This window comes from Falco biarmicus, chromosome 15 (genome assembly GCF_023638135.1).
Source record: "Falco biarmicus isolate bFalBia1 chromosome 15, bFalBia1.pri, whole genome shotgun sequence".
Lineage (NCBI taxonomy): Eukaryota > Metazoa > Chordata > Aves > Falconiformes > Falconidae > Falco > Falco biarmicus.
In genome coordinates, this window is record NC_079302.1 from 18,598,513 (window position 1) to 18,622,409 (window position 23,897).

At 36.0% G+C, this 23,897-nt stretch overlaps 1 protein-coding gene across 3 annotated transcripts in view; it reads right to left on the reverse strand.

The window, feature by feature from the left end:
* Positions 1-19,768: 19,768 nt before the first annotated feature.
* The window catches only part of RPGRIP1L (RPGRIP1 like), a 75,270-nt gene continuing 71,141 nt past the window's right edge, over positions 19,769-23,897 (reverse strand). For all 3 annotated transcript variants that reach the window (XM_056360486.1, XM_056360484.1, XM_056360487.1), the window contains 2 exons: positions 23,694-23,827; positions 19,769-20,363 (listed from right to left, as the gene is read on the reverse strand). In XM_056360486.1, coding sequence (XP_056216461.1) covers positions 20,260-20,363; positions 23,694-23,827 — 238 coding nt within the window. In that variant the 3' untranslated portion in view covers positions 19,769-20,259. The remainder of the gene's footprint in view (positions 20,364-23,693; positions 23,828-23,897) is intronic.

Here is a 23,897-nt window from a genome sequence, read left to right on the forward strand (position 1 = left end):
AGTCAATCTATTTTAACTCAAAGTCAATAGTGGCTTAAAATCAAAAGAGAAGCCCATTAATACATTTAGCTTGAAAGTACTGGAATGGTGCTCAACATCTGAGGAATGACGTTCTTGAAGAGCTCCTCAAACTGAAATAGTGCGGGGGAAAAATCCTAACAATGTTAAAAGTGGAACTCAACAAATTTGTGAGTGAGATCATACGGTAAGATTCCCTGTGCCTGCTAGCCTTTTGATAATAAAACTACTTGAAATTTAAGCCAACCCTACCAGAACACTGGCATATAAAGAAATAGTTAATATAAACTTATTTGCTGCTTTACTAATTAGAGATCAGATACGTTAACTGTGGCTGCAAATCAGCTTGAAGTATGCTGACCCAAACAAAAGGAGAGAGTTTATTATGTTAAGCGTGGTGAATCAGTGAAGCCCCAGAAGCAGATAGCTGCCATCAGCGGTAAGATTTTCTTCCTCATAACTGTAGATGGAGCCCTAACATAAGTAAATACCCTCTCAGCAATCCAAGTTTGGAATTCTACAGAATCTGTTCAGAGGCTTTCAAATATTTTTACGTTATTGAGGTTTTCATTTCGGACAAACAATGTGAGGAGCCCGCTGTTTTCCTGGTTTCTCAATATTCCAAACTGATCCAGTTCTCTGCAGAAATCCAGAACAAAAGAAAAACAGTTGTTCAACTTTTATTCTGTCCTGCAATTATCACCTAATCTAACCTTCTCTAACAAATTCTCTACTTAAGGGCACCTCTAAGGGCTGTCAGTCCAGCTGAATTGATTTAGGAAATGAAACCCAAACCCAGCTATTCTGATTCATCCCCTATACCCATTAGTCCTTTCATAATTTTTATGCTACTGTACTAAAATGCAAGGCAACAGCATATTTTGTGGATTCCATTGTATTACATATAAAACATGCTGCTGAAATATGAGATGTAGGAATCTTAGTGAGGAAGGAGGGATCTTAGCACCATCTGACTGAAAGATGTTAGATAAAAGAGGAGTTATTTATAGAAGTAAAATATGTCTACAGTTATCACCGTGGCTAACAATACAGGCTTCATGAGTATAATTAATCTTTTCCTTCCTATAACTCACTTCTTCAAAAAACAAAGTATTTCTTCATTCCTTGTAGCAAAACAAACTTAAACCTCCACAAAACAAATAAGCAGAAATATCAAAACAATGCATTCTTTCATACTTCAAGGTATTTGGTCTGTTTCAAGCTCTAAGAAACAACTGGTATCACTAATGTTCTGGAAGTCAAAATATATACGTAGGGGCTGTTGGTATCGGACTGGTATGTGGAAGCGGGGTCTGTACATGGAGAGCTGTAATTACTAAAACACTTTGAGAATACTATTACTAGTAGTTATCATTACAATTATTATTTTACCAAGTTAATGAAAACCCTGAATTTAGGTCATGGTTGGCAAATCTCTCTGGTTCTAAAAGCTGCATACCAAAAAGTTCACACGACCGAAGGTCACTCGAGAGCCAGAGCGATAAAAGGGCAGGAACAGCACAGCTTCCAGGTAGAGTAGAAATAGGGACCCTGTACTGCACTGTGGGATGGGATTCATTCACTTACTACCTCTTGAAGTCCACAGTTTAAGGTAATCCCAAGCCCATATATTGCCTTCTCTATTGACATTGACATAGCTTCTTGACCAACGCTTAAATACATATGAGCCACAGGTGATGTAAAAGATAGCAATGGATCGCAAATACTTTATATCCCTTAATTTATGTGAAATGAACAGGTACATGAGTTCATTTTGAGACAGAGGTTAACTTTGGGTACACATCTGTGAAATTCACAGTTTTACCATGCACTAATTGTCAAAAAACATTATTTTTTAGTATGTGTTCATGAAAGTGAATTTCTGATTGTATGGTAAAGTTGTACAACTATCAGTTCATGTTACACTACTTAATAATGGGACAGATACCTCAGTTTGAACAAGCCAGTGCTTCCAGGTTCACTACATTTACATTGAATATAGACAAATAAGTTGAATATAAACTAGAATTCAAACTACAGTTTAGTTGGGTCAATTACACAGCCTATGTATTTCATATAAATTGTATATTTAATATCAGTAGTTGCCGTGAAGATGATTTTCAGAGTGAAAATTATTTGCTGATTCAATTAACATGTTACGTTAATAATAAAAGCACTTGGGAATACCTAGGTTTATTGCATGATAATGGATTCTCAGAAGAGGAATACAATATATCCTATTCATTATAAATTGCTTCTTTCAGTTAGATTTGGACTATAAATGTACTTAAGGTTAAGAATACACTATACTGATTTGCAGATTGATTTTGTTAATTTACCTCATTTTAGAATCAATTATTTAGTAGCCATTTACAAAATACAAAATTGTCTATAGGGAGGTGAATTTTTTTAAGCCAATGAGCTAACAGTTACCTTCTCATCACTCAGAAAATTTCCCTAAATGACTGATAATAACCCTCTTCAGCTACTTTAATTTCTTTATTCAGTCATGAGACAAGGATATCTGGTAATTTTTACATACGATTTTTTTTAACTCAAGGAAAAGCAGTCAGTGCAGATGAATGACATTAAATTTAGTCTTGTCCAGATGCTGAAATATGCTCCAAGTTACCTTGTACGCAATATCATAGATGTTTCTGTGTTCTATTTAAATACAATTTTTCAGATTCTCATGGATTAAAGTTACGTTGCTTTTAAAAGCTAACCTGTCCAAAAGACAGCCAATAAATTCCTAGGTGAGCTATTTATCAGTTTAATCTGTAATCACTTATACAATACTGTCCAATAGATGTAGATGCTCTATAACATCAAGACCTATTTAACTCTCTCTCTTTATAAAGATAAAAAAAGAAACGAGCAGAGAGAAAATGAAGAAAAAAGGTCAGTTCTGTCCTATGGTGGCAGAATCAATATATTTAAACCAGCACAACATAGTTCGGAGAACTCCCCTTAGAGCTCCAGTGTTTGAAAGCACTTATCTGAGCTTCTACTTTGTGACTTGGATCACATAAGCAAAGTGAGGAAACAGGATTTAAATGAAGCATCTTTGGGTACCTGTTGACCCACAGACTGAATTGTGTTATCTGTGGCTTCTAAACCCTGGAGCAAATACGTTACATAATTAGGTGTAACAAAATAATCTCATATTTCAAAAAATTCATTAGCCAAATAAAAGAATCCTTTAAAACAGTTATAGCAATTTATTTTATTAAGGTCAACATGTTATTTATTTATTTCATAACTCTGTTAAGGCCTTTTTAAATATATGGCAGTAGAATTTGTTTTCTGGTGTTCTGGCTTACATTAGATAGCCATTTTTTGATTTTATGCAAGACATATGGAAAAATTCATCACTGATTTACTGCACATTTCCACACACAGTCAAACTAATATCTGATCACTATTGAAGAAGCTAAACCCTGCTTGGCAGTGAATACACAAGCAAATTTCCAAACACATGGATGTGTGCAGCCTTGTGCAAGAAGGCCTCTGATAGTCAAAATACAAACCAATACACTGCAGCATTTACTGGGAAAAAATAATGGAAAATTTAAATTGGGATTTATTTTTACTTCAAAAAATACAACTGGAACATCTGCAATAAAATCAAACCAAAACATTGCATTATCTATCTCCAATATTTTGTATAACACATTTTGAGTTTTACAGCTTATCTAATCTATATGATAACACTTGCGGAACTTTTTCTTAATTTTACTAACTGTAGAAGATGACAGTTCTGAATGATAGTCATGAAAATGAATCTTCGGTTATCAATTAAATGTTTTTAATTCCATTTATGCTTTTGGATAACAGCTTGCAGTTATCCATACTTCTGTTTCCAAGAATAAAAGGTATATAATCTACCTCACTATTGTTCTCAGATTTCTGTCCTACCCTGCTTTTTTTGTGAATTTCAGTTAGGCCGACAAAGCCAGTTTTCGTATTGCCGCAGCAGGTGGAATGACCTTTACCCTTCCTATTTTACAATGTGTTTTTTGAGGCTCTTGTCAAGTTATTTCAGAGACTTTTAAGAACAATATACTGCAGAAGTCAATGTCTTCTGAAAGTAAGATTTAATTATTTTCACATTTTATTACCAGAAACCTAATAATTAGAAGGTGTCATTTCAGTTAATCAGAAGTCCTTCCTCTGTTTAAGGACTCATGCAATTTTTTTCCTTGGGGGAAAAAAACCAACCAAAACCAAACTACTAAAGAAAACAGTGACTGCTAATACTGATTTGGGAAGTATTTAACTGCAGGGCATGGTTCACAGATGTTTTTGCATCCTCAATAGCTTTATGAGCAAGATAGTGAACTTTGATGATATGAAAATGTCAAGAAGAATTATCAGGGAGAAAAAAAATCTCAAAAAGTTTTCTGAGGTTAAATGGCAATAAGGAGCCATCTTTCTTCAAGAAATAGAAGCAAGTATAACCCAGTTGTGATGAGCAGATAGATGGTCCCCTTGAACAAAAGGAGAAGTCCACTGGAAAAAAGTATTTGAAAAGCAAAATCATGACTCTTGCTAGATATTTTCTGTCATGTGTACATCGTAGTTAATCCATTTTTTAGCAAGATTAGCTGTCAGATTAACACGTTATCCATGTGAGTCACACTCCAGACCAAGGATGTGCCTGAAGAATGATGTGCACCCACATGAAGGAAGGTTTACAGAGGCTGACTTACAACAGCACTGTGGAATGCAAGCCCTGCTTGCTTTTTTTTTTTTTTTTTGCCTTTTTTTTTTCCCCTCTAATGCTGACCAGAGCTCTACAGACAGCCATTCTCAATTGCTGTATCATGCTGAGTTGATACAAGCCTTGATGTGGATTTGAACATCCATATGCAGGCCTTGCATCTGCCACACACATCCGTGTATTAACTCCAGGGCATATATGCCTCTATTGTTCTGGACAATATATTAAGACGTTAAAGAATTTACTTACTCAATATGCTCTTTAAATACAGTGGTTTTATCCATTCAAGAGCATTTGACCTCTTCTGGAAAGCCGAGTTTAAGTAAATTCCATTTCGTAATAGAACAACAGGATATGATCTGTGAACAGCATATTTTCTTATCAATCAAGGGAACACAGATGGAAGTTTTCACAAGCATCCAATAGGTGTCAATACCCCATTTGAAAACATACCCTGAGTACCTGCTGTTACATCTCTCAGGCACTGGGTAAAGAAATATAATAGGAGTAATTTCATCTCAGTTCAATGATGGTCCATTTGGAATAACTCGCTTCTGGAGACATCTTATAAAATGCACAGACTGCAGTGACTGCAGCTCAGAGTTAAAGGCCTTTCCTCCCTCACCAACATTTCATTTCACAGCACTATTTTTACTCTCCATTCTTATTCAAACAGTGGCTTTAATTTTCACCCTTCAAGCAGGCCAACAAAGCCCCTTTTTTTGCACAGCCTGTATCTGTATCTTTTTATAATCTTCCAAAGTTAATAATCAAGCTAAATGAAGGCAAAGCCTGCTCTGAAACAAGCTTTGTTCCAATACATGAAGATTTGGCAAGAAAAGGAAGCCTTCCTACAGAAGCTTCTTAGAAGACAAGTCACAGCCAAACATTCCAAGTGGTGTCTGAAGGATCTGAAGCTTTCATGCATAGTCAGTGTTTGCTATCTATAGGAGCAGCTAAAAGTAAAGAAATAAGCTTTCATTTTCTTGCCCTTGGCTCTCTGTATTTGGTCATGAACTATCTAAACAGTCCTAGCTTATCTTGCAGGCACATGGGCCAGCTGGTCTCTACGGGCAACCCCACATATGCACTAGAGTACAGGTCAGAATATGAACATTGTATGTTTATAATCTAAGGACACTCGACTGCCATTTGAGTATAGTTCACAGCTACTTGTAACTAGAAAATCTGTAGAAGTCAGCAGAGCGAACTCTAAAACAAAACAACCCAAAACTTTGTGTGTACAACTGTATTAAGGAACAGAATTCACTCAGAAATGAGTGAGCATCAGATTTTAAACCAAAGGCATTAGACACGGAACAGATTATGTCATGCAGCCTTTTGTATCACAACAAGGTTGTTGAAGACAATTCAGGTCAGAAAAGATTCTAAAATTAGATTTAAAAAATCTGAGGCAAAGTGCATCTTAAATAGGAATTTGGAGAAGACAAAAGTATTTAAGTGGTACATCTAGTCTTGCTTTTAAAGCCAAGTACAGAATATGAACGCAACATGACATAGCCTTTGTCAAAGCAATGCAATTTCTGATGGCGTGAGAGTTAGCTTGTAGTCCTAAGTCTCTTCAACGTCATTAAAAAACAAAGAAAGAAGCAAGTGAAATTCCAATCAAGTATTATTCCAATCATCCACACACAGTGCGCTGTGATAAGGAAACAGTGATGTACTTACAGTCTTACTAATAATAGGAACACTCAATATATTCAGCTAATTAATACAGATGTCCCACCTATTTCACATTCTCTCCAACTCCAAGTAACAACATCCTTAGGTCAGTAAACTCAAAAGCAGTAACAGAAACGGCAAACAGAGACACAACTTATGTTTGAAGATTTCCTGAATTCACCAGGAAACTAGAATCCATGTTAAGATCAACTGAGATTTGGTATTGCCCTGTAACTTAAGGTGTTCAACTAAACTGGTAGCTACTGCATCGAGCATTTATCTCCACAGATAGAAACAATAACTACTAATTCTCTTCATCCTTTGTTCTAAAAATGAGTTATTGACATAAATAGTATCCCAGTACAAAAGCTGATGTTATTTCATGTTGATAAATGAAGGTAGTTCCTGCCCCTTTATTTTATCTCCAAAGCGCCAGTGTAGAGGTGGGGAATCATCTGATTTGATGTAGATGATAATGAAATAGTAGGACAACAGATAAGTAATGAAAACCGACAGGTTTTGTATGTGTTTGAGGTAAGGGATTTTTTTTCTTTCCTTTTTTTTTTTTTTTTGTCCAGTAGAAATGTTGTTTGAATTGTTTCCCCTTATTTCGTTTTACATTTCAAAACAACATTCTTTTCTAAGTAGACAATAGGAACCAAGGCAAGAAACTGCATTAAATAAATCTCTAAAAATCTTTCTAACAGGCTTCAGGCTACGCTGTACTTTTTCTTTCAAATATTTCCATGTAAAATCAGATGTTAACTCTCTGAGTGAACCCATGTGCAAACTCTTTATTCATCAGATTAATGGCTGTGGAGCAACAGGCAACTGAACGCATTTCCACTCACATAAGGTATTCATGACTTTCCAGAAAACTTCACATTATTGCAACTATTCTTCAGTCAAATACGTTGCATCTAGTGAATAAAGAAATAAATTGCACAAGGTTTAATGGGAAACTACAGTAAATGTATTGACACAAGTAGGAATTTGTTTCTTTAAACAGGACCTTGTTATTACTTTGACAGACAGATTTTTGCCTTGCTATACATTTGATAACAAAACAAAAACCAGCCTTTGCCCTGGGATACTTCAGATTGCCCGGTGTAATATCTCTCTTTGTTGCTGCTTTTATGCTGATCCAAGGCACAATCGATAGAAGAATTTACCCAACGTCTGTGCTATAGCAGCTCAGGAATATGTTAAGATTGATAATCTATAAGGTGAAAATAGACAGGAAAATACAAAAAGTCAATAGTCTAGATCACATTTGCATTTATACTGCATATTAGTACATGCTTTTAAATTTATACAACATATTGTCTCAACTGTACACGGCTACATACACAACTAATGGTAGGGTTTCACTTCTGGTCACTTTTATCAGCAGGAACATGGTAGATATAGGCAAGATAAAACACACTGGCGATGATGCTTGTGCCACAACAGCAATGCACTCAATAACATTTGATTTAAAAGGTGACAATATAAAAGTGAAATTAAGGAGTGACTCAACATTCATACATATGATAAAATCTGAATTACAATAGTAAATGTCAAAAAGCTAAACCCTGGAACTTTGGAAACATCTCTTCTTCAAATATCTGGTCAACCTTTAAGGCTCTAGGATTAATATACTTCTTTTTCCCCCCCCTTCTTTTTCTGAGAAAGACATCTGTAATATTGCCAGATGCCCGCTTTTCAGGTGGTTCATTCTACATCCTTTCAGAAATACTGAATCAGATCTAGTTCCTTGGACTGACCCTGTTTGTGAATGCTCACAAATATGATTGCTATGTTCTTTTTGGTTTTAATTTAATGCAGATAAATTTACAATGTATGTTTGGGTTATAGTGAAACCTTGTTAAACTGAACATTTTGGGACCACATCACAGTTCAAATGAGAGGAAGTTCAAACTTGCGCAACAGTGGCTGCTTGTTGAAGTATGTATTTTCACATATACTAATGACTTCAAAGCATATGTTCTAAACCCTAAATTCTTGAAACCGTAGTAGTGGCTTGAAGAACAGAGATAGTGGCAAATCAGCAAACCACAGAGTGATAATTTGATTACTGGGTTACAGAATAGTTAAGTTCCACTGTGACCCCAAACTTAAACTGTGTACAGTTCACGACCTCTGGCATGCAAGGAATTCAAGAAGAAAAAAAGAACTTGAGCAATTAGAATACATGACCTGTATTGTGCCTCAGTTTTCATAGTGTCAGTTCCTGATTGCTTTTTCTTTTTCCAGTTTAAAAGCATCTGCTATACTGTTGTCCCAAGGGGGACTGTGCTGAATGCTGTATAGTATTGAAAAGCTCTTCTGAGCAACAAAGTAGAAAGCCTAACAATCTACTAACATATAAGGCTTAATTTTATGTTCCAATCTAAATGACTTAAAATTTATATTGTGGAGTCAGATCAAAGGTTCGTCTAGCTGATTATCCTGATTGCTGCAATGTCTAAGAGTGCCTAAATAATAACAACAGGAAAAAAATAGATAACACATCCTCCTAATGTTCTCTCACTCTCTGCCTATTTTCAGCTCAGGGCACTTCTGAGCCACAAGTGGTTTTAAAGTATTTAGGAAGTTTCCGTGGATTTCTGTTCCTTAAACTTGTCCTGTTGTCCCCTATAGGCATGCAAAGCTTAATATTTAGAGGGACATCAAGGAGAAGCTGCCACTCCTTGTTGATATATTTCCGACAGTGCCAATGAATCCTCAAAAAGGGAAACGGGTCTTCCACAGAAATTAAGTAGTACAGACGGGAGCAACAGGTACTAGGACTGAGAGGAAAAGAATACGCGTTGCCTTCAAAAATATACCATTATCCTGCAATCTCAGTCCTTATACAGTTGTGTTGCCACTTCGTCATTGACATATCTTCAATTCCCACCAACTGCCTCCAGGCATATTTTTTTTTCTACTTTTTGTCTTTTCAAAATAATTTCCATGTGCTATACAGTTTGTAAAACGCTTTAAGGATTCTTTGTTGGAAACTGCAAATCAAAGACTGGATTTGAAAAAAATGTTATTTCATAAAAGTATCCAACAAAAATGGTACCTAAAACTTAATAACAATGTAATAAATATTAATAAGATCAATATGATTCCAGTTGTCATCTGCTGCAATTTTATGTTTGGCATTTATTACTGAATCATTTAAGATCCTTACACACAAATTGTTCTGACAGACATAATTTGGAAGCATAAACATTGGCAATTGCTTTGTTACCACTGTAGCTGTTTTCAAGTACCATTTGTGCAGTGTAAGTAAGAACACACACTCATATTGTGACTAGCACAATGCTTTACAGGCTTCCCAGAGGTTTGCTATTTGTGATTAATTTCTTCTCAGTCTTTAAATCATTTAACGCATGCAATGCTTGTGAACAGTTAACTTCCTTTGCTGAAAAATTCTCAGTAAGCATCCATAGGTAGTTATGCTGAACTAACTACTACTATTTAAGGGATAAACAAAAAGTTAATTTACAGTATTCTGAAAACGGTTGTTTAAAAACCCTAAGAGCTTGTATATTTCCTTCTTTCTTAATGTCCACAACGATTTCACCAAAGACAATCACTCAAATTAACCATATGTGGTTGGTATATCACAGAAGGATACTCTATGATTACTGTATAATTGAAATAAGAGGTCAGAAAGGGGTAGTCTACAGGAACTACCTAGACACTGAAAATGAGTATTTTAAACAAAATTCATTTAAAGGTTCATAACACCAGCATTGATATAGATTCCCTAAGAATTACACATATTTTTTTAACTCCAAGTCTTATATATACGGAATAAACCACCAATCAGTATCTCAATAATGTTTTTGTTAAGTACACATTTATTTCCTTGTGTCTGTAATCTCTGTTTTCCTCTCCTAAACTGGTTTTTCACCTTTTATCTAACATTGTATGCATTGAATGGTAGAGTCACACTGTGCAGAAATACATGAAATTCCCACTGCAATAAACAAGTAGGAAAAACAATACGGTCATTTCAATTTAATTCCTCCAATTTTATATCTATCTATCTATCTGTCTCTAAAAATTGAATGCCAGATCTGCTTTACACGCATCTACAGGCTTAAATAAAACTGAACAGATCATTTAATTGTAATACTTAATCTGCTCAGTGCTACCTGTTAGCTTTCACTGGTGCACACTTCGAGCTCATTTTCTTCCTGTAACACCTGATCTTGCATGTACCATATATCCATATGATAATCTGAAATTCAGAGTTAAATTACGTTCTTTAAAGAAACAATAGACAAATTAATTTCAAACTTTGTGAATTACTATTCTGTATGCAAATGGCACATCAGACAGTAGGGGGCAACTTTCACCCACAAGTCATACTTTATGCATCCTTATATATAACACAATGACATGAAGCCGGTACTTACCTAAGTATAAGTACTTACCTAAGTATATTGTGTGGTCTATACCAATTTTCTAAAGTGGAAGGTTTCATTTTTAAACTCCCATTTTGTTCTCCAGGCAGTGCACTGAAGAAATATCTGGTTTACATACTAGAAAAATGCTGCAAGATAAAATAGCAAACTAAAATCTCAAAGCTGTTGAGAAATGAAAGAGAAGGACAATTATCTTCCTCTAGTTTTCTGTCACAGGATTTGTGATACACCAATCTCAAAACCATTATTTTTCCACACTTACATTTTGATAAATAATTCTTCCTGGAATAAGCAAATTATAAAAGCAGTAATTTAATACCCTAAAAACCAGAGCGCAGACTAATATGAAAGTTGGTATCAAAAGCAAAATATTCATTAATGATATTAACATGCATAATTAGAGTATGTTTAACAATAAATCCATATTTAAGAATTAATTGATGTTCTATATTGTTTGTCAAATTTTGTATCACTTGAGAAATGAACGTTTTGCCATGAATTTCCCCTGACAGCAAATGCGAAAAGTAGGCATGCCATCAAAGGAAAAAACCAGTCACACAAAGTAGTATTTTTTTCCACTCGTGCTTAACTATATTGTATAACTATTATTTGTGGATTAAAAGTTGATAGAATTTATATAATATGCAACTAATCATTTCCCTTTAACGTTTATATTTAATTTTTAAAATGATCAGATTGGTGAAAGTAAAGAAGTAGGGTAGCACTGAAAGTATTTTCACACCAAACATAGTCAAGTAGAACAACAATACTTGTAATAAACCCACAAAACTAGAGCTAGTCTTGCTATAGGGTTCACAGAATGAAGTGGTTGGGCCTAGGGTGAGCTTTTAGCAAATCTGGGCAGAAACATGATTTCAAGTGAAGGATGTCATACACTGGGAACCAAATCATACAAAATTTCCTGCTCCATTTAAGCTTCAGACTTGAGAATAAAATACAAACTGCCGTAGCAAAGTGAGAAACTGGCTGCAGACCTTTCTCCTGAAGTGTCCTGAGATCCTTCATCAATTCAGGTCGGTAAGTAAATGCAACAGCCTTTGTTAAAGGGTCATAATAAGTTACTAAGAAAGCCTCGTCTGACTTTAAATCCAAAGAAAACACTCTATGTATTTGTTTTTCTCAGTGATATGGCCAACAGTGATTTCTTTAAACATAACCCCACCTTAAAATATAAATCTCCTGTTTCAGTTAGTGCACTTAAACTACATTTTACTTATTAGACAGAGCATAACATAAACAAAGATTACAAGATGTAAAAAACATCCACCCTCCAGCAGTTCCTGAAATGAACTTACATTTTCATGTTAATACTCAGACAGCATGTGTGTGACTGGTATCAACAGTACGACTTTACAAGCAAAATTAATCATAAAAAGCATAGTAAAAAAAGCGGACTAGACGTTTTACCACAAGAGATTACTGGAGATTACCTCATGATCCCATAATTTGTGCTGTTCTACAAATTACTGGGTGGGGTTTTTTTTTCTTGATTGGTTGGGTTTTTTTGGTCTTCTGACCTATGGCTCAGAAACATCACGCTGTTGTAACACTGTGTTTTGACAGGACTGAACTTCAGGTGAAACCCAAGAGTTGATATCCACACCCTTTTCCTTGCCCTGACTATTTTCTCTCTGAGGGCCCTCTCTGGAGCTGTGTGCCAGGAATCAACATCCCGTCCATTTGCCTCCTCACTTGTATCCAGGGTCTGACTCCAAATGGACAGTAGGAAACATGGTTCCTGAGATGGCCCTGAAAAGGGTCATGCTGGGGGGACAGCCAAACGGACTGTGAAGCACAGTCGTGGCCCTTCTCTTCCCTCAGCACAAAACAACTTATACATGAAAGACTTATTTCTGTTAAAACCCTGACAAGTGTGCCCCAAAGGCAAAAATGCCACAGAGGTTTATAGAAACCTCCTTTTTCCTGACGTAAAAGCTCCAAGAAAACAGGCTCGGCACTGAAGCAGGCCAACGGGCAAAGCCCAAAGCAGGCTGGCATGGCGGCCTGCCCGCTGCCCCGCCAGGGCTCCTGTGGAGCCCCCCGCTCCGCGCCTGCAGCCACCCGGGTTGCACCAGCTGAGGAGCAGCTCAGTCTGAAAGCTCACTTTGTACTGGACACCGACATGTTTACTTCCCTCTCCATTTCCTCATCCTATTTTTTTCTCCTTCCTTGTCTCCCAGGATACCTTCTGTATGACTTGCCCACCTCAGACCCACCTTTTCCCTCTATTTCCTCACCGATATATAGCAATCCCAAGGAGCCCGACTTCCTCAGGCATTCAAAAATCACCACAGCCTTTGCAGCCACCTAACTTCTCTAGGTAGACATTAACTTTTAAACCTCACAGGTCCTACCCTCCACTTTCTTCTTCACCAGCTGGTACCGCGGCGCAGGTGGGCCGGCTGGTGAGGGCAGAGCGTGGCCGTGCCGCCCGTGCCCAGTGTGCCATGGCTGGAGGACGGCACTCACCGGGCTGCTCCTCCAACGGCCCCAGCAGAAGTGGAAAGCTTGGGACAGATCGCTAGTCCCTTCTGCTTTCTCCCAGATGACTGGTGCAGAGGTGTACGATTGTCTTAACTACAACAGACAGTCGCAAGTCGCTATGTTTCTTCACTCATTAATTAGAAAGCCTCTTTTTCTCACATGGTAAGCATAAAGATAGAAGGGAAGCTTCCAGAAACTGACTATTTTCACCTCTCATTTGAATAAAGGCCTCTAGTTCACTAACACCTCACATGCTTTTATTTGGTACCTTTTCAAGGATTCTTCTTGTTGGGAGGAAAGGAACCTTTTGGGGAAATGGTGGGGTTGGATGAAGTAACTCCAGAGGTCCTCTCCAGCCTCAACCTGTCTGCCATCCTGTGATTTTTGAGGCAGTGCGCTCTGGTTAAAAAGAAAATATCTGAAGTCATTGAAAGTGCAACAGGAAAGAAATTCTAACAGATAATATTGACAATATAGAAATACCCCAATCTGTTGCCCTCTGAACTATTAAACTAATTCTATATCCCAAGAACTTAATCTTTTTGCTCTGTATCTTTCTGAGCTCTATTTTTTTCTGTCACCATTGCAACTTGCCAAAAGTTCATCAAAACTGATGATCAACCAATTGCAAGAACTAAGGTTATGGGCCTGACAGGGTGTGGACTTGCCACTTACTAGAATGCAAGTCAAATGCAAAAAGTATTTTGATTTATAGCAGCTAAGGATTTCTTGTCCATTTTTCCCAAAGCCTTTCTATACGTTGATTTAAAAAACTCACCTTTAGTAGAAAAGTCTTCCTTCCACTTACCTGCTGTAGGGAAACTGTCCCCCAGAGAACGATGAAAATGGAGAAGCAGCGTGCCTCATAGCCTACAAACCTCCTAACAGTCAACTTTTGTGCTCCCCCTGAACAGGCCAACTCAAAAAGAGAAGATGCTGATGAGAGATTTAAGGACGCTGCAGTAATCAGCGCTTTCCACAACATGTAGGATCCATTAACAGCTGTAGAGGAGCCATGTTACAGGCCCCTATCCTATTTGCCTGATGTTGTGGGTGGAAACGTAATCCCTTTTTACTCTCACAAACTTCTGTGAAAAGCTCTGTTACTAAAGACTGAGTAGATAACTGTAAACTCCGCTCTAAAATAAATTACAAGTTACGCTAACTTGTTTGACTCAAATATAGATAGGCTACAAAAAGCCCACATGCATTCTTGCTCAGGTTATATTTACCATATGCTGACACACAGCTGATACTGCTTTACAAATAGTTCCGTTTTTGTGCATTTCGTTGAAGATGTAAATTATACTATTGGCATTACCAATCTATTAGAAAGTTTCCAAATGGCTCTGGTTTTGGTGTACTGTAATGACTGCTTAATGCAGAGGAATGAAGGTTAAAGAATGCTTTCAAAATGTAGAAAGATTTTCTGTATGTTCTCAAGTTTACTGTGTTTTATATACTATTCATGTACTGTGTGTTTGGAATCAGAAGTTGATTGCTGTTTCCACCTTTCATTTCTCTAGGACAATTGTCCTAGATATAGTAAAACACCTTTGTTCTTTCATTATCACTGAAATCAAAACCTATCAGCTATTGTAGCTATTTATAAGTGGGTAATCAGAATAATCACTGGTTGCATGACAGTTCTTCAAGAAAAAAAACCCTTCACTTAAAATAAAATTTTTTAAAAAATCAATTATCTTTTTTGTAGTAGAAGGACCACATTTTCCCAATGATTTTTTAAGGAAAGTTCAGTTCCTGCAGATTTAATGTGTAAGGAAATAATTTCGCATTCAACAAGAATGACAGTTTGTCTAAATAGAAAATAGAGTCCTTTCCAAATCCACAAAAATGTTAAACAAATCACTGGTAGATCATGTGCAAGACCTGTCTTGCACTGTTGCAGCTATTGATGTAGGACTACTGAAGTAAGATATATTTTGATACAGAGGGTGGGCGTGGACAGAGGTTCCAGGTTTATATCCCTGTTTCTCACAGCTCAGGAAACACAGTTTCTTAGTAAATCTACCATGTGTTAAGAATTAATGAATCAGGGTCATAAACAGTGTAATTTCAATGTAAGCCTAGTCTTGCTTGATTTATCTGTTTGTTTTTTTACTCTTAAAATAACGTAAGCGTACAATAACGTAACAAAACTAGGACTAAACCACGGTAAATTGGTTACTACTGGAATCTACCAAAACATTACCTGAACAAACCACACTGTTAACAACAACACAGCTATTTTTTAGTCAACTGCTTCACAAAACTGGATAGAAATTTGATGGCATGCAAGGCAATAGGCATAAACCCCAACACTAAAACACCTAGTTATTTGTATTTCTGTGCAAAACGTCATGTGACTGAAACAAACGACAAACTAAGTCACGTTTATGCCATCCATAGAATGAAAAAGAATAAAGTCATTAGGTGGTATATTAAGTGCAAAAGCTGTTTTCATGTGCTTAGTTCTATATTTGGCTTCAAACTAGACTGAAGTAACGTACAGAAATGTATCTCCTTTTCTCACCCTGGGGACAGTCAGGCATTGGAACAGGCTCTCAGGGAGGTTACGGAGTATCTACCTTTGGAGGTTTTCAATGCCAGATTAGATACAGCCCTGAGCAACATGGAATAACCTTACAGCTAATCCTGCAGCAGGTTGGACTGGAGACTGCCTGAGGTCCCACCTATCCTGAGCCAGTATTGTGGTAGAACTACTACTACTAAGAACCTATAAGCATTTATTTGAAGGTTCATGATTGCTTGTTCTATTCAGACAAAATATCCTCAACTGATATTTGGTAATTTACCATCAGGTTTCATTCAAAATGAGACTTTGTTAGGACTCAGTTAGACCTTGATCCTGTGAAGCATTCAGAGCTTGAAGCATGATTCAGCAAGAACCTTAGAAATAAGAAAAGCTTTCATATACCTCAAAAACACACAGGCGCATGATTTAGGAGTTTAGTGCTCATGAATTAAGATCAAAGTTTCTATGTGAATTTCAGGGTCATGTCCTGTGAGTGCCAATATTATAGTATTATAAGGAACAGGATAAAGGTCAAATTCTTCTCTTGAGAATTTTGATAAAATCAAGTTCTTCAAAAGTTATTTCATCCCATTTTGAAAGATACAAAGAGAATTAAAAATTGTCAGCAACACTAAAAAGGAACTAATGAAAGGTACAGAGCAGTACACCTGTAGCATACTGTGCCAAAAGCAAATTTTTGTCACATGCATACAAAGGTATCAAATTGAATTTCTATTCAGCAATCATTTCATACAGGCAACATAACACATTCAATGCGGTATAAGTTCAGGATTGCGATCTAGTCCTATTAACAGTAATGTTAAGGACGTCTTATAACAGGTATTCTGTTGTGGAATATCTCAAAAACCTGATGGATAAATATCATCACCTGCAAAAAGACCTGTCTATCTAACTGCAACATAAAATATTTCTTTGGCTCTGAAACATGCAATAAGGTTTGTTGCACAATTTTAAGTTTGTATTTGAATTTATTTCTCAGTTCTAATACAAAACAAATTTAAATTTAACAGCTAATATTTAGTCTATCTTCAGTGACTTCTCGAGTTATTGTAATGATTTACTATGCCTTGAAATAGTAAAAACTATTTTAAAACAATATTAACTTAAATACTGACCTTCAGTTGCAGAAATTTTGTGAGGCAAGTTATTATAATTTTTTATCCTGTTTTATCTACTTTTATAAGCATATATCATAATAAACTGCAACTTACTGTACAGCAAAATTGGTTGAGTTCACCTTGGTTCATGATGTATTTGCTTTTATAACTTCCATCCCTAGGTTAAGGTTAAGAACGGTTAGAACGTTAACAGGAAAAAAGAAAAAAACTAAACTCAAATTTCCATCTTGATAAACATACCCGGGACACCTGGAGAACAGCAGCTATTTTATCACATAAGAAGATATCACAGCAAAGCTATAAGCTGTAACAATTAACAGGGAAAGATATTAAATAACAACAGTGATCATCTGACCCTGCCCAATTCATCTGATGCAGGACCACTGCTGAACCCAAATTACACCATAGAAAAAATTTATCTATTCTACAAAGATCAGTTTTAATTAAGTAACATTTTAATGCTGGGTGTGATAGTACCCAGCATTAATAAGGATTCTGTTTTCAAATGCTAAAAGGGTTGGGCTTACATACTGCACACAAAAAAAGGGTACTTTCTGCCTTAGGCTAAAGAGTATGTAGATGGAAGTTTTCTTCAAAGTATTCATAGCTAAAATCCAGACAAAGTAGTACTAGATTATATTTTCCACTTTCCCTGTACAGTGTAGCATTTAGACTTATGATTTAAGAGCACGTTGGAAATACAGACTACTTAACGCAACAACAAAACTTTCTAATATGTTTGTATGTTTATGTTGCATAAGATAATATAATACATCCGTCGGAAAAATCCTCATGGAATATTCTATCTGTCTTAGTAATAAACATGAATAGAAATCAAGATTTTTTAAAAATCCAAAACTGAGTAATAGTGAACCCTACAAAGAAATATGTTTAGGAACCTGAGGCAAATTATACATGTTAATGTTGGAGTCACTGAGAACAGTTAACACAATGTAACCAAATGTCAACTGGAGTATTTTGCAGTAACTTACTGAAGAGGTCTGTGTTTAATGAATATATGAACGCTTGGTTTCTAAGTTTTCAACTTCAGATGGAGAAGATTAAGTGCTAAGGGTGTTACTGTAAACGTTTAAGTGAGATGAACATCACTGATTTTCTAATTTTACCACATGGTTTATTTCAGAAGAAAACAAGCACCAGTTACATAGTTCTCCTGCAAGTCAGTAAACAGTCACACAGGAAAACTCAATACAATTTGCTTCTTTGTTTATGTGCACGATATTTAGTTTGGTTTGCAAAGTATTAAAAGAATAATAAGAACCTCCTGACACAATACCGCAACTAAATTTCTAAAAAGCCACTCAGTTAATCTCAGTGTTGAATCTAGCTGTTTCAAATTATTGTAATGTATAATAACAGTCTTATTGACAATATAGATGCACAGAGCCAAAAAAAGCTAGAAATAGTGGCCAAAATGATGAACTAAGCGCCAGCCCAAATGACAACAAACACATGGCCATTAACTGAAGAATGGAGGGGTTTAGGAATGCAGCTGTCTGTGGTCTCGTACAAGTTCCAGAGGAATGAAACACTGCGAGGACTGGCAAAGTCTGGATGAGAAGTGCTGCTGAAGATGGTAGGTCCTAAAATGGAGTCAACCATCGGTTCACATTGGAATTCAGAGATTTCTGTGGTCAGAATATATTCATTCCATTGGCCTCATAATGTACATCAACAAATTAATATTGTATGGATGTCATTTCAAAGCCTACTGAAGACGAAGAGCTATTATTGAAGCCATTAGAGCCCAGATGGTTCAAACTATATGCAGATATTCATACTTGCATTTCTGCATTATAGCTGGGTTTTTTTTTTTCTGTTGAACTGTAATGAATTGTCTCATAATCTATTCCATCTTCTTGCCATTAGCAGGCTTTGAATGTTCACAAATAGGAGCAAAGAACTCATTTTCCAGAGCTTTAATCACACAAAGAGGGAATACCTAATTCTCTAAATGAAATGGTCTGTGATCACTGAAGCAGAGATTTAATATATCACGGCAAATTAGGTAGATTTTAATAAATTACTTATCTCTCTGAATACTTTACATATGCTTATGAAGAAACATAGCCTGTTTGCAAACAGTGGAAATCCACAGCCTATAAAATCCTTTGAAGAAAATGACAAATAAAAAAGTAAATTAAAAAATGAAATGTATTATATCCTCGTTCTCAAGAGACAATCCTTTTGCAGCATTGATTCACAGCTCCATTAAAAATATCAATTAAATCCTTCACTGAGATTGGTTAAAAGCTGGAAAATTAACTTTCCAAGCCAGACACTGGTTATTCAGATACAACAATTCATTGTATATGTTTGATGTAAGTTCTAAGAGTGACAAAAACCAAATGAAAACACAGTTGCCTGTCCCTACAGCTCAAACTAGGTGAAGCAAAACCTCATACTCTATGGCTTCTTTTTGTGCTTTGACAGATGTTGGCTGAAAGTAAATCTTTTACTGTACAGAAAAATGATTGTGCCTGCCCTTCCCCTACTTCAAATCATGGTAATCATAAACAGCTGATTATAATGTTCGTAGAAGGGTAAAAGTTATTTAAAAAAAGGTTGCAGTAATTTAATAAGTCCTGCAACTAGCTTCATTTTTTATATTTAATTGATAGGAACTGCATGCATCAAAGAAAACACATACTGAGATTTAATGTGCATAAAATGGATATTAGCATTTTAAAGAGGCAGATTAACACATTAATCCAAGTAATTTTCATATATTGCTTTTAATAAAATCTTCACAGTGTAAAATTCTTAATGAGGCTAATCACAGGCATTCCATTTAGTGGGGTGATTAGGGATAACATAAAAGTATTTTTAATCAGTTTTCTAAGGCTTATGGTTTTTTTTATTAAAAATTAAAAATTTTACTTGCATTTTTATTACTGTTTTAAGTAGGAAAAAACTTGAAAATGCAAATAAAGCACAACATTCAATCATGTAGGTATTAATTATTTACAAGACGTTGTCCATTGTGGAGAGACTCGGAGAGACTCTTAGCCTTAGGGGGGAAATATAAAAACAAACAGACTGAAAAGTATACAAAACTTTACAACTACAAATCAAGCATCCTTTCCATATAAATTATACATTAAATATACTGTAAAAATTACAAAGATCTCATCTTTGAAGCACTATCAAGCATGTATTTACACTGGGAGACGGAGCTTCTGTAGGCAAACTTCCCTTTCATGCCTCCTAGTCATCTTTGCATTCCTCATAGATTGAGCGCAGCGTATGGAGGGCTTCCACTGTTACTTTGAGCTTTCCAATTACTGCACTATCATCTTGTGAATCGAAAACTAGAAAGGAAACATCAGAAAACAGCATTAGCAATTTCATTTATGGTTTTGCTTTTGTTCTGATAATTTTCCTTAGCATTTGGACAGATCAAAAGGCTCCTAGCGTATGCTTAAAAAAGAGAAAAATAAATAAATAAGAAATCTTCCAGTTCAGGCACTCAGCCTACCAGAAGCAGAGCACTCCAAGAACTAGAAAGTACATCAATAAAAGTATAGTGTTGGAATTATCCTTAAAATAAACAATATTACCTGCATGATAATTGCCTATATAAATTCACCATTTTTCACAATATGTAAATATAGAGGTTCCATTTTCTGCTAAAGACATATACAGCATACTTATAAATAGTTATAAGCAAAAAAACCCCCAACCCCCAACCCCAAAAATACCTGATTAGTGAATTTTCTACACTGTGTGTATGACTGGTCCAAATCAGCTTGGACAGTTACTAGTATGTAAATTTTTACAGTTGGTGCAATGCAAAATTATTCTTATTCCAGGCCTCTATGTGTTGTAAAATCGTGAAGTGTAGATGAAGACGGTACTTCGCCTAGACAGAACCATTTAACTACCTTCATCTTTGTGTATGTGGGTTTTAAAGGACTATTTAAAATTTCTGTTTTACAGAAATTAGCGAAGATGATTTTAAACTGCACTCTTACAACATCTAAGCCCAGAGAGCCACAATCTCTGCTGCTGTCATTAAAAGCACACTGATAACAATCAAAAATGGGGGTCTTTCCCAGTCCTGCATAAAAAACAATGAGGCTGCCTAACATGACTCTAAAAGGAATTTGAATGAAAACAAATAATCTTGACAGCACATCTTTTCAAAGCAAATTATACAGCTGAAAAATGGCAAGGTTATGCATTTACTGTGTAAACTGGGGTAAGTACTCTGGGACATGCAATGATACTGCATGCTACTACTACTTCTAGGCCGCTGGGACAGCTCAGAAGAGGTTTGGAAAAAGAAAAACATGGGATAAACCTTCCATCGTTTACGTTGTTAATGGAGCTATTACAGGACAGACTGGAGGCTATTCTGAGAGGTCCAAACCGTTTTGTATATTCTTGGACAAATCACTCTGTGAACTGTCAACGTGAAGAGCAGACTTCAGGGGACAGGCTTCTATATTCTTTTTCATCCAGCCTCTTGCTGACCCATTCACTTAATTGCTTCAGATTTCACACAGGCCACTTTCACACCACCGGCAATGAAAGGAAAAAGATATGAAAGGGATATATGCTTGCGGCCCTCAAAAAGAATGAAGTTTATGGTATCTAACTTAAGTATGATTAGATCGTCATGTGGTAGCCTCATATGAATTTCCCTGTGTCTAGGTTTATTCTTTTTCCCTCAAACCAACATCTACCTCAGAGAAAGTGTGCAATATTGTTTAGGAATTATATTTATTGTGCTATTACATGTAATTGAAGTCTGTGTCCAGATCTTACGAACACATCATTTTACAATGACTTCATCCAAGAAAATATACTGATTTATTCTACCTTTGCCATGATCTGACATATATTATGGTGAAATGCATTTCAGTTCTCTGAAAGTTCTACATTTTCAGAAAATATGGTTACAGATGCAATAAAAATACCTTAACTGTACAACACCTACAGGGAAGGGAAGAAGCGTGGACAGGAATAAGAATAAAAATATATCTATGAAGGTGATAGTAATGATAGGAATAATGTACATAAGTAAAAAATAGTTCAAATGTTTTATAACTAGGGGAAGAAACTCCCCTCACAGTGTTGAAGTAGTTGTCGTTACATAATAATGATTACCTTTTGATGGAACAACAAGTAGTAACAAAAACTGTCCCTGTTATTATAATTATCACAGCGGTGACAATCAGTTCTAAGTTTTGTGATAGGCGACTTTCAAGGGTAAAAAATTATATTTATATCACTAATCAATCTTATCAAATGGGAATTATGTCATTAGGAATTATGGCCATAGAATCCAAAACAAAACCTATTTTCCAGTGAGACACTATGAAATACCTTTTTGGAGATGGGCTTTCATAGAACTACTTAGGGAAAAGTTATTGGTGGATAAAAGATTAAGTGGTTCAGCCACAGTAAGAAGTGCATCAAATCTGTATATTATTTTTCCAGGGTATGGAAATTTGATTCTTCTTAGAATTTTCCTTATCGTGTTCCTGGAATTTTGATACATACTTTGAGTATTTTAGCTACAGCATGGATGCAAATCATGCATGATAATGCAAATGGATAAGAAAGCCTGTTTCTTTTCCTCACTACTCAGTTCCCTGTCACTCAAGGTATGGTAATTAGACACAGCAGTAGAAGTCGCAAAGTCACAGCGTTCTACTAGGGCTAACCAGAATGCTCGCTATCACAGAGTACCTTGTCAACATGGGTGCACTGCATCTAGTAATCATGTGCGTTCACTTGCTGTTATAGGAGACGAATGGTTTTGTAAGTTACACTCACAGCTTCTTCACTGAGCTTTACCACAATGGGGAAGGAGGATGGAGAGGAGCTGATAAGGAGAAAAATGTACCATTGATAACCATGTCCCTGCTACCACGGGGAACAGGAAGGTCTAAGCAAGCAGAATATTTTCCTTCACTGTCTATGAAAGGACTGAGTAGCCTTCTCAAGGCTTCCTATCAGCGTTATAAAAATGCTGCCGTAAGACCCAGGAAATGGAAGATTCCACAGCTCCTACCCACCTTACCTTGCTTTCATGAGTCACTGTGAAAGTTCGGTCACAGTCTGTTACAGAAGGATGCTCACTCTAAATTGATTCCTAACCAAAGCCACGGGTATTTCACATTGCCTCAGATATAGGTTTCATATAGAGGACACAAGCTTGAGGTACTTTGGGGGTTATAACATAACTTCAGATAAGATACAGACATTAGCAGTACATAATTACTGACATAAATTTTAATAAGAAAATATATGTTTATAGTCCTACTAGCATGAAGTATGTTGTACAAAATAAAGAACTATAGTTAAGTGGACATGTCCTGAAAATTCTTAGGTTTTAGAAACTAATTACTATGAGCTGGGAGTGTTGTTCAGTTTTGGGGTGGGGTGAGGTGGTAGTGTGTTGTTGTTGTTGGGTGGGTTTTTTTAACCAGGTTTTAAGGAATAACAATAGTACACAGTTTTTGCTGACTATTGCAAACAAATGGAGGAGCCACTAGCAAATACTGAAGAATTTCTTATTGAAACAATGTCAAACAACTACTTACATAGCAAAGCTTGCAGAGTAAAGCAGAAATTCAACAAATAGTTTTTAGGGTACAAAAGGTTTCAAGAAATTAATCTCTAAAGCATACCATCAATATCTTGCTCAAGGATATCTCTTTGCTTCTGGAATATCTCTCTCAAACTGACATAAGCGAAACCAATATCTTCACATTCAAGATCCTGTTCATCTTCTGGAGGATCACTGACCACTGTAAATCGTAGACTAAGTGTAAAAACAAAAAGGAAAAAAAAAAGTAAAGAAATTTTACCTTCAAAAAGGGTTGAAAATTAAC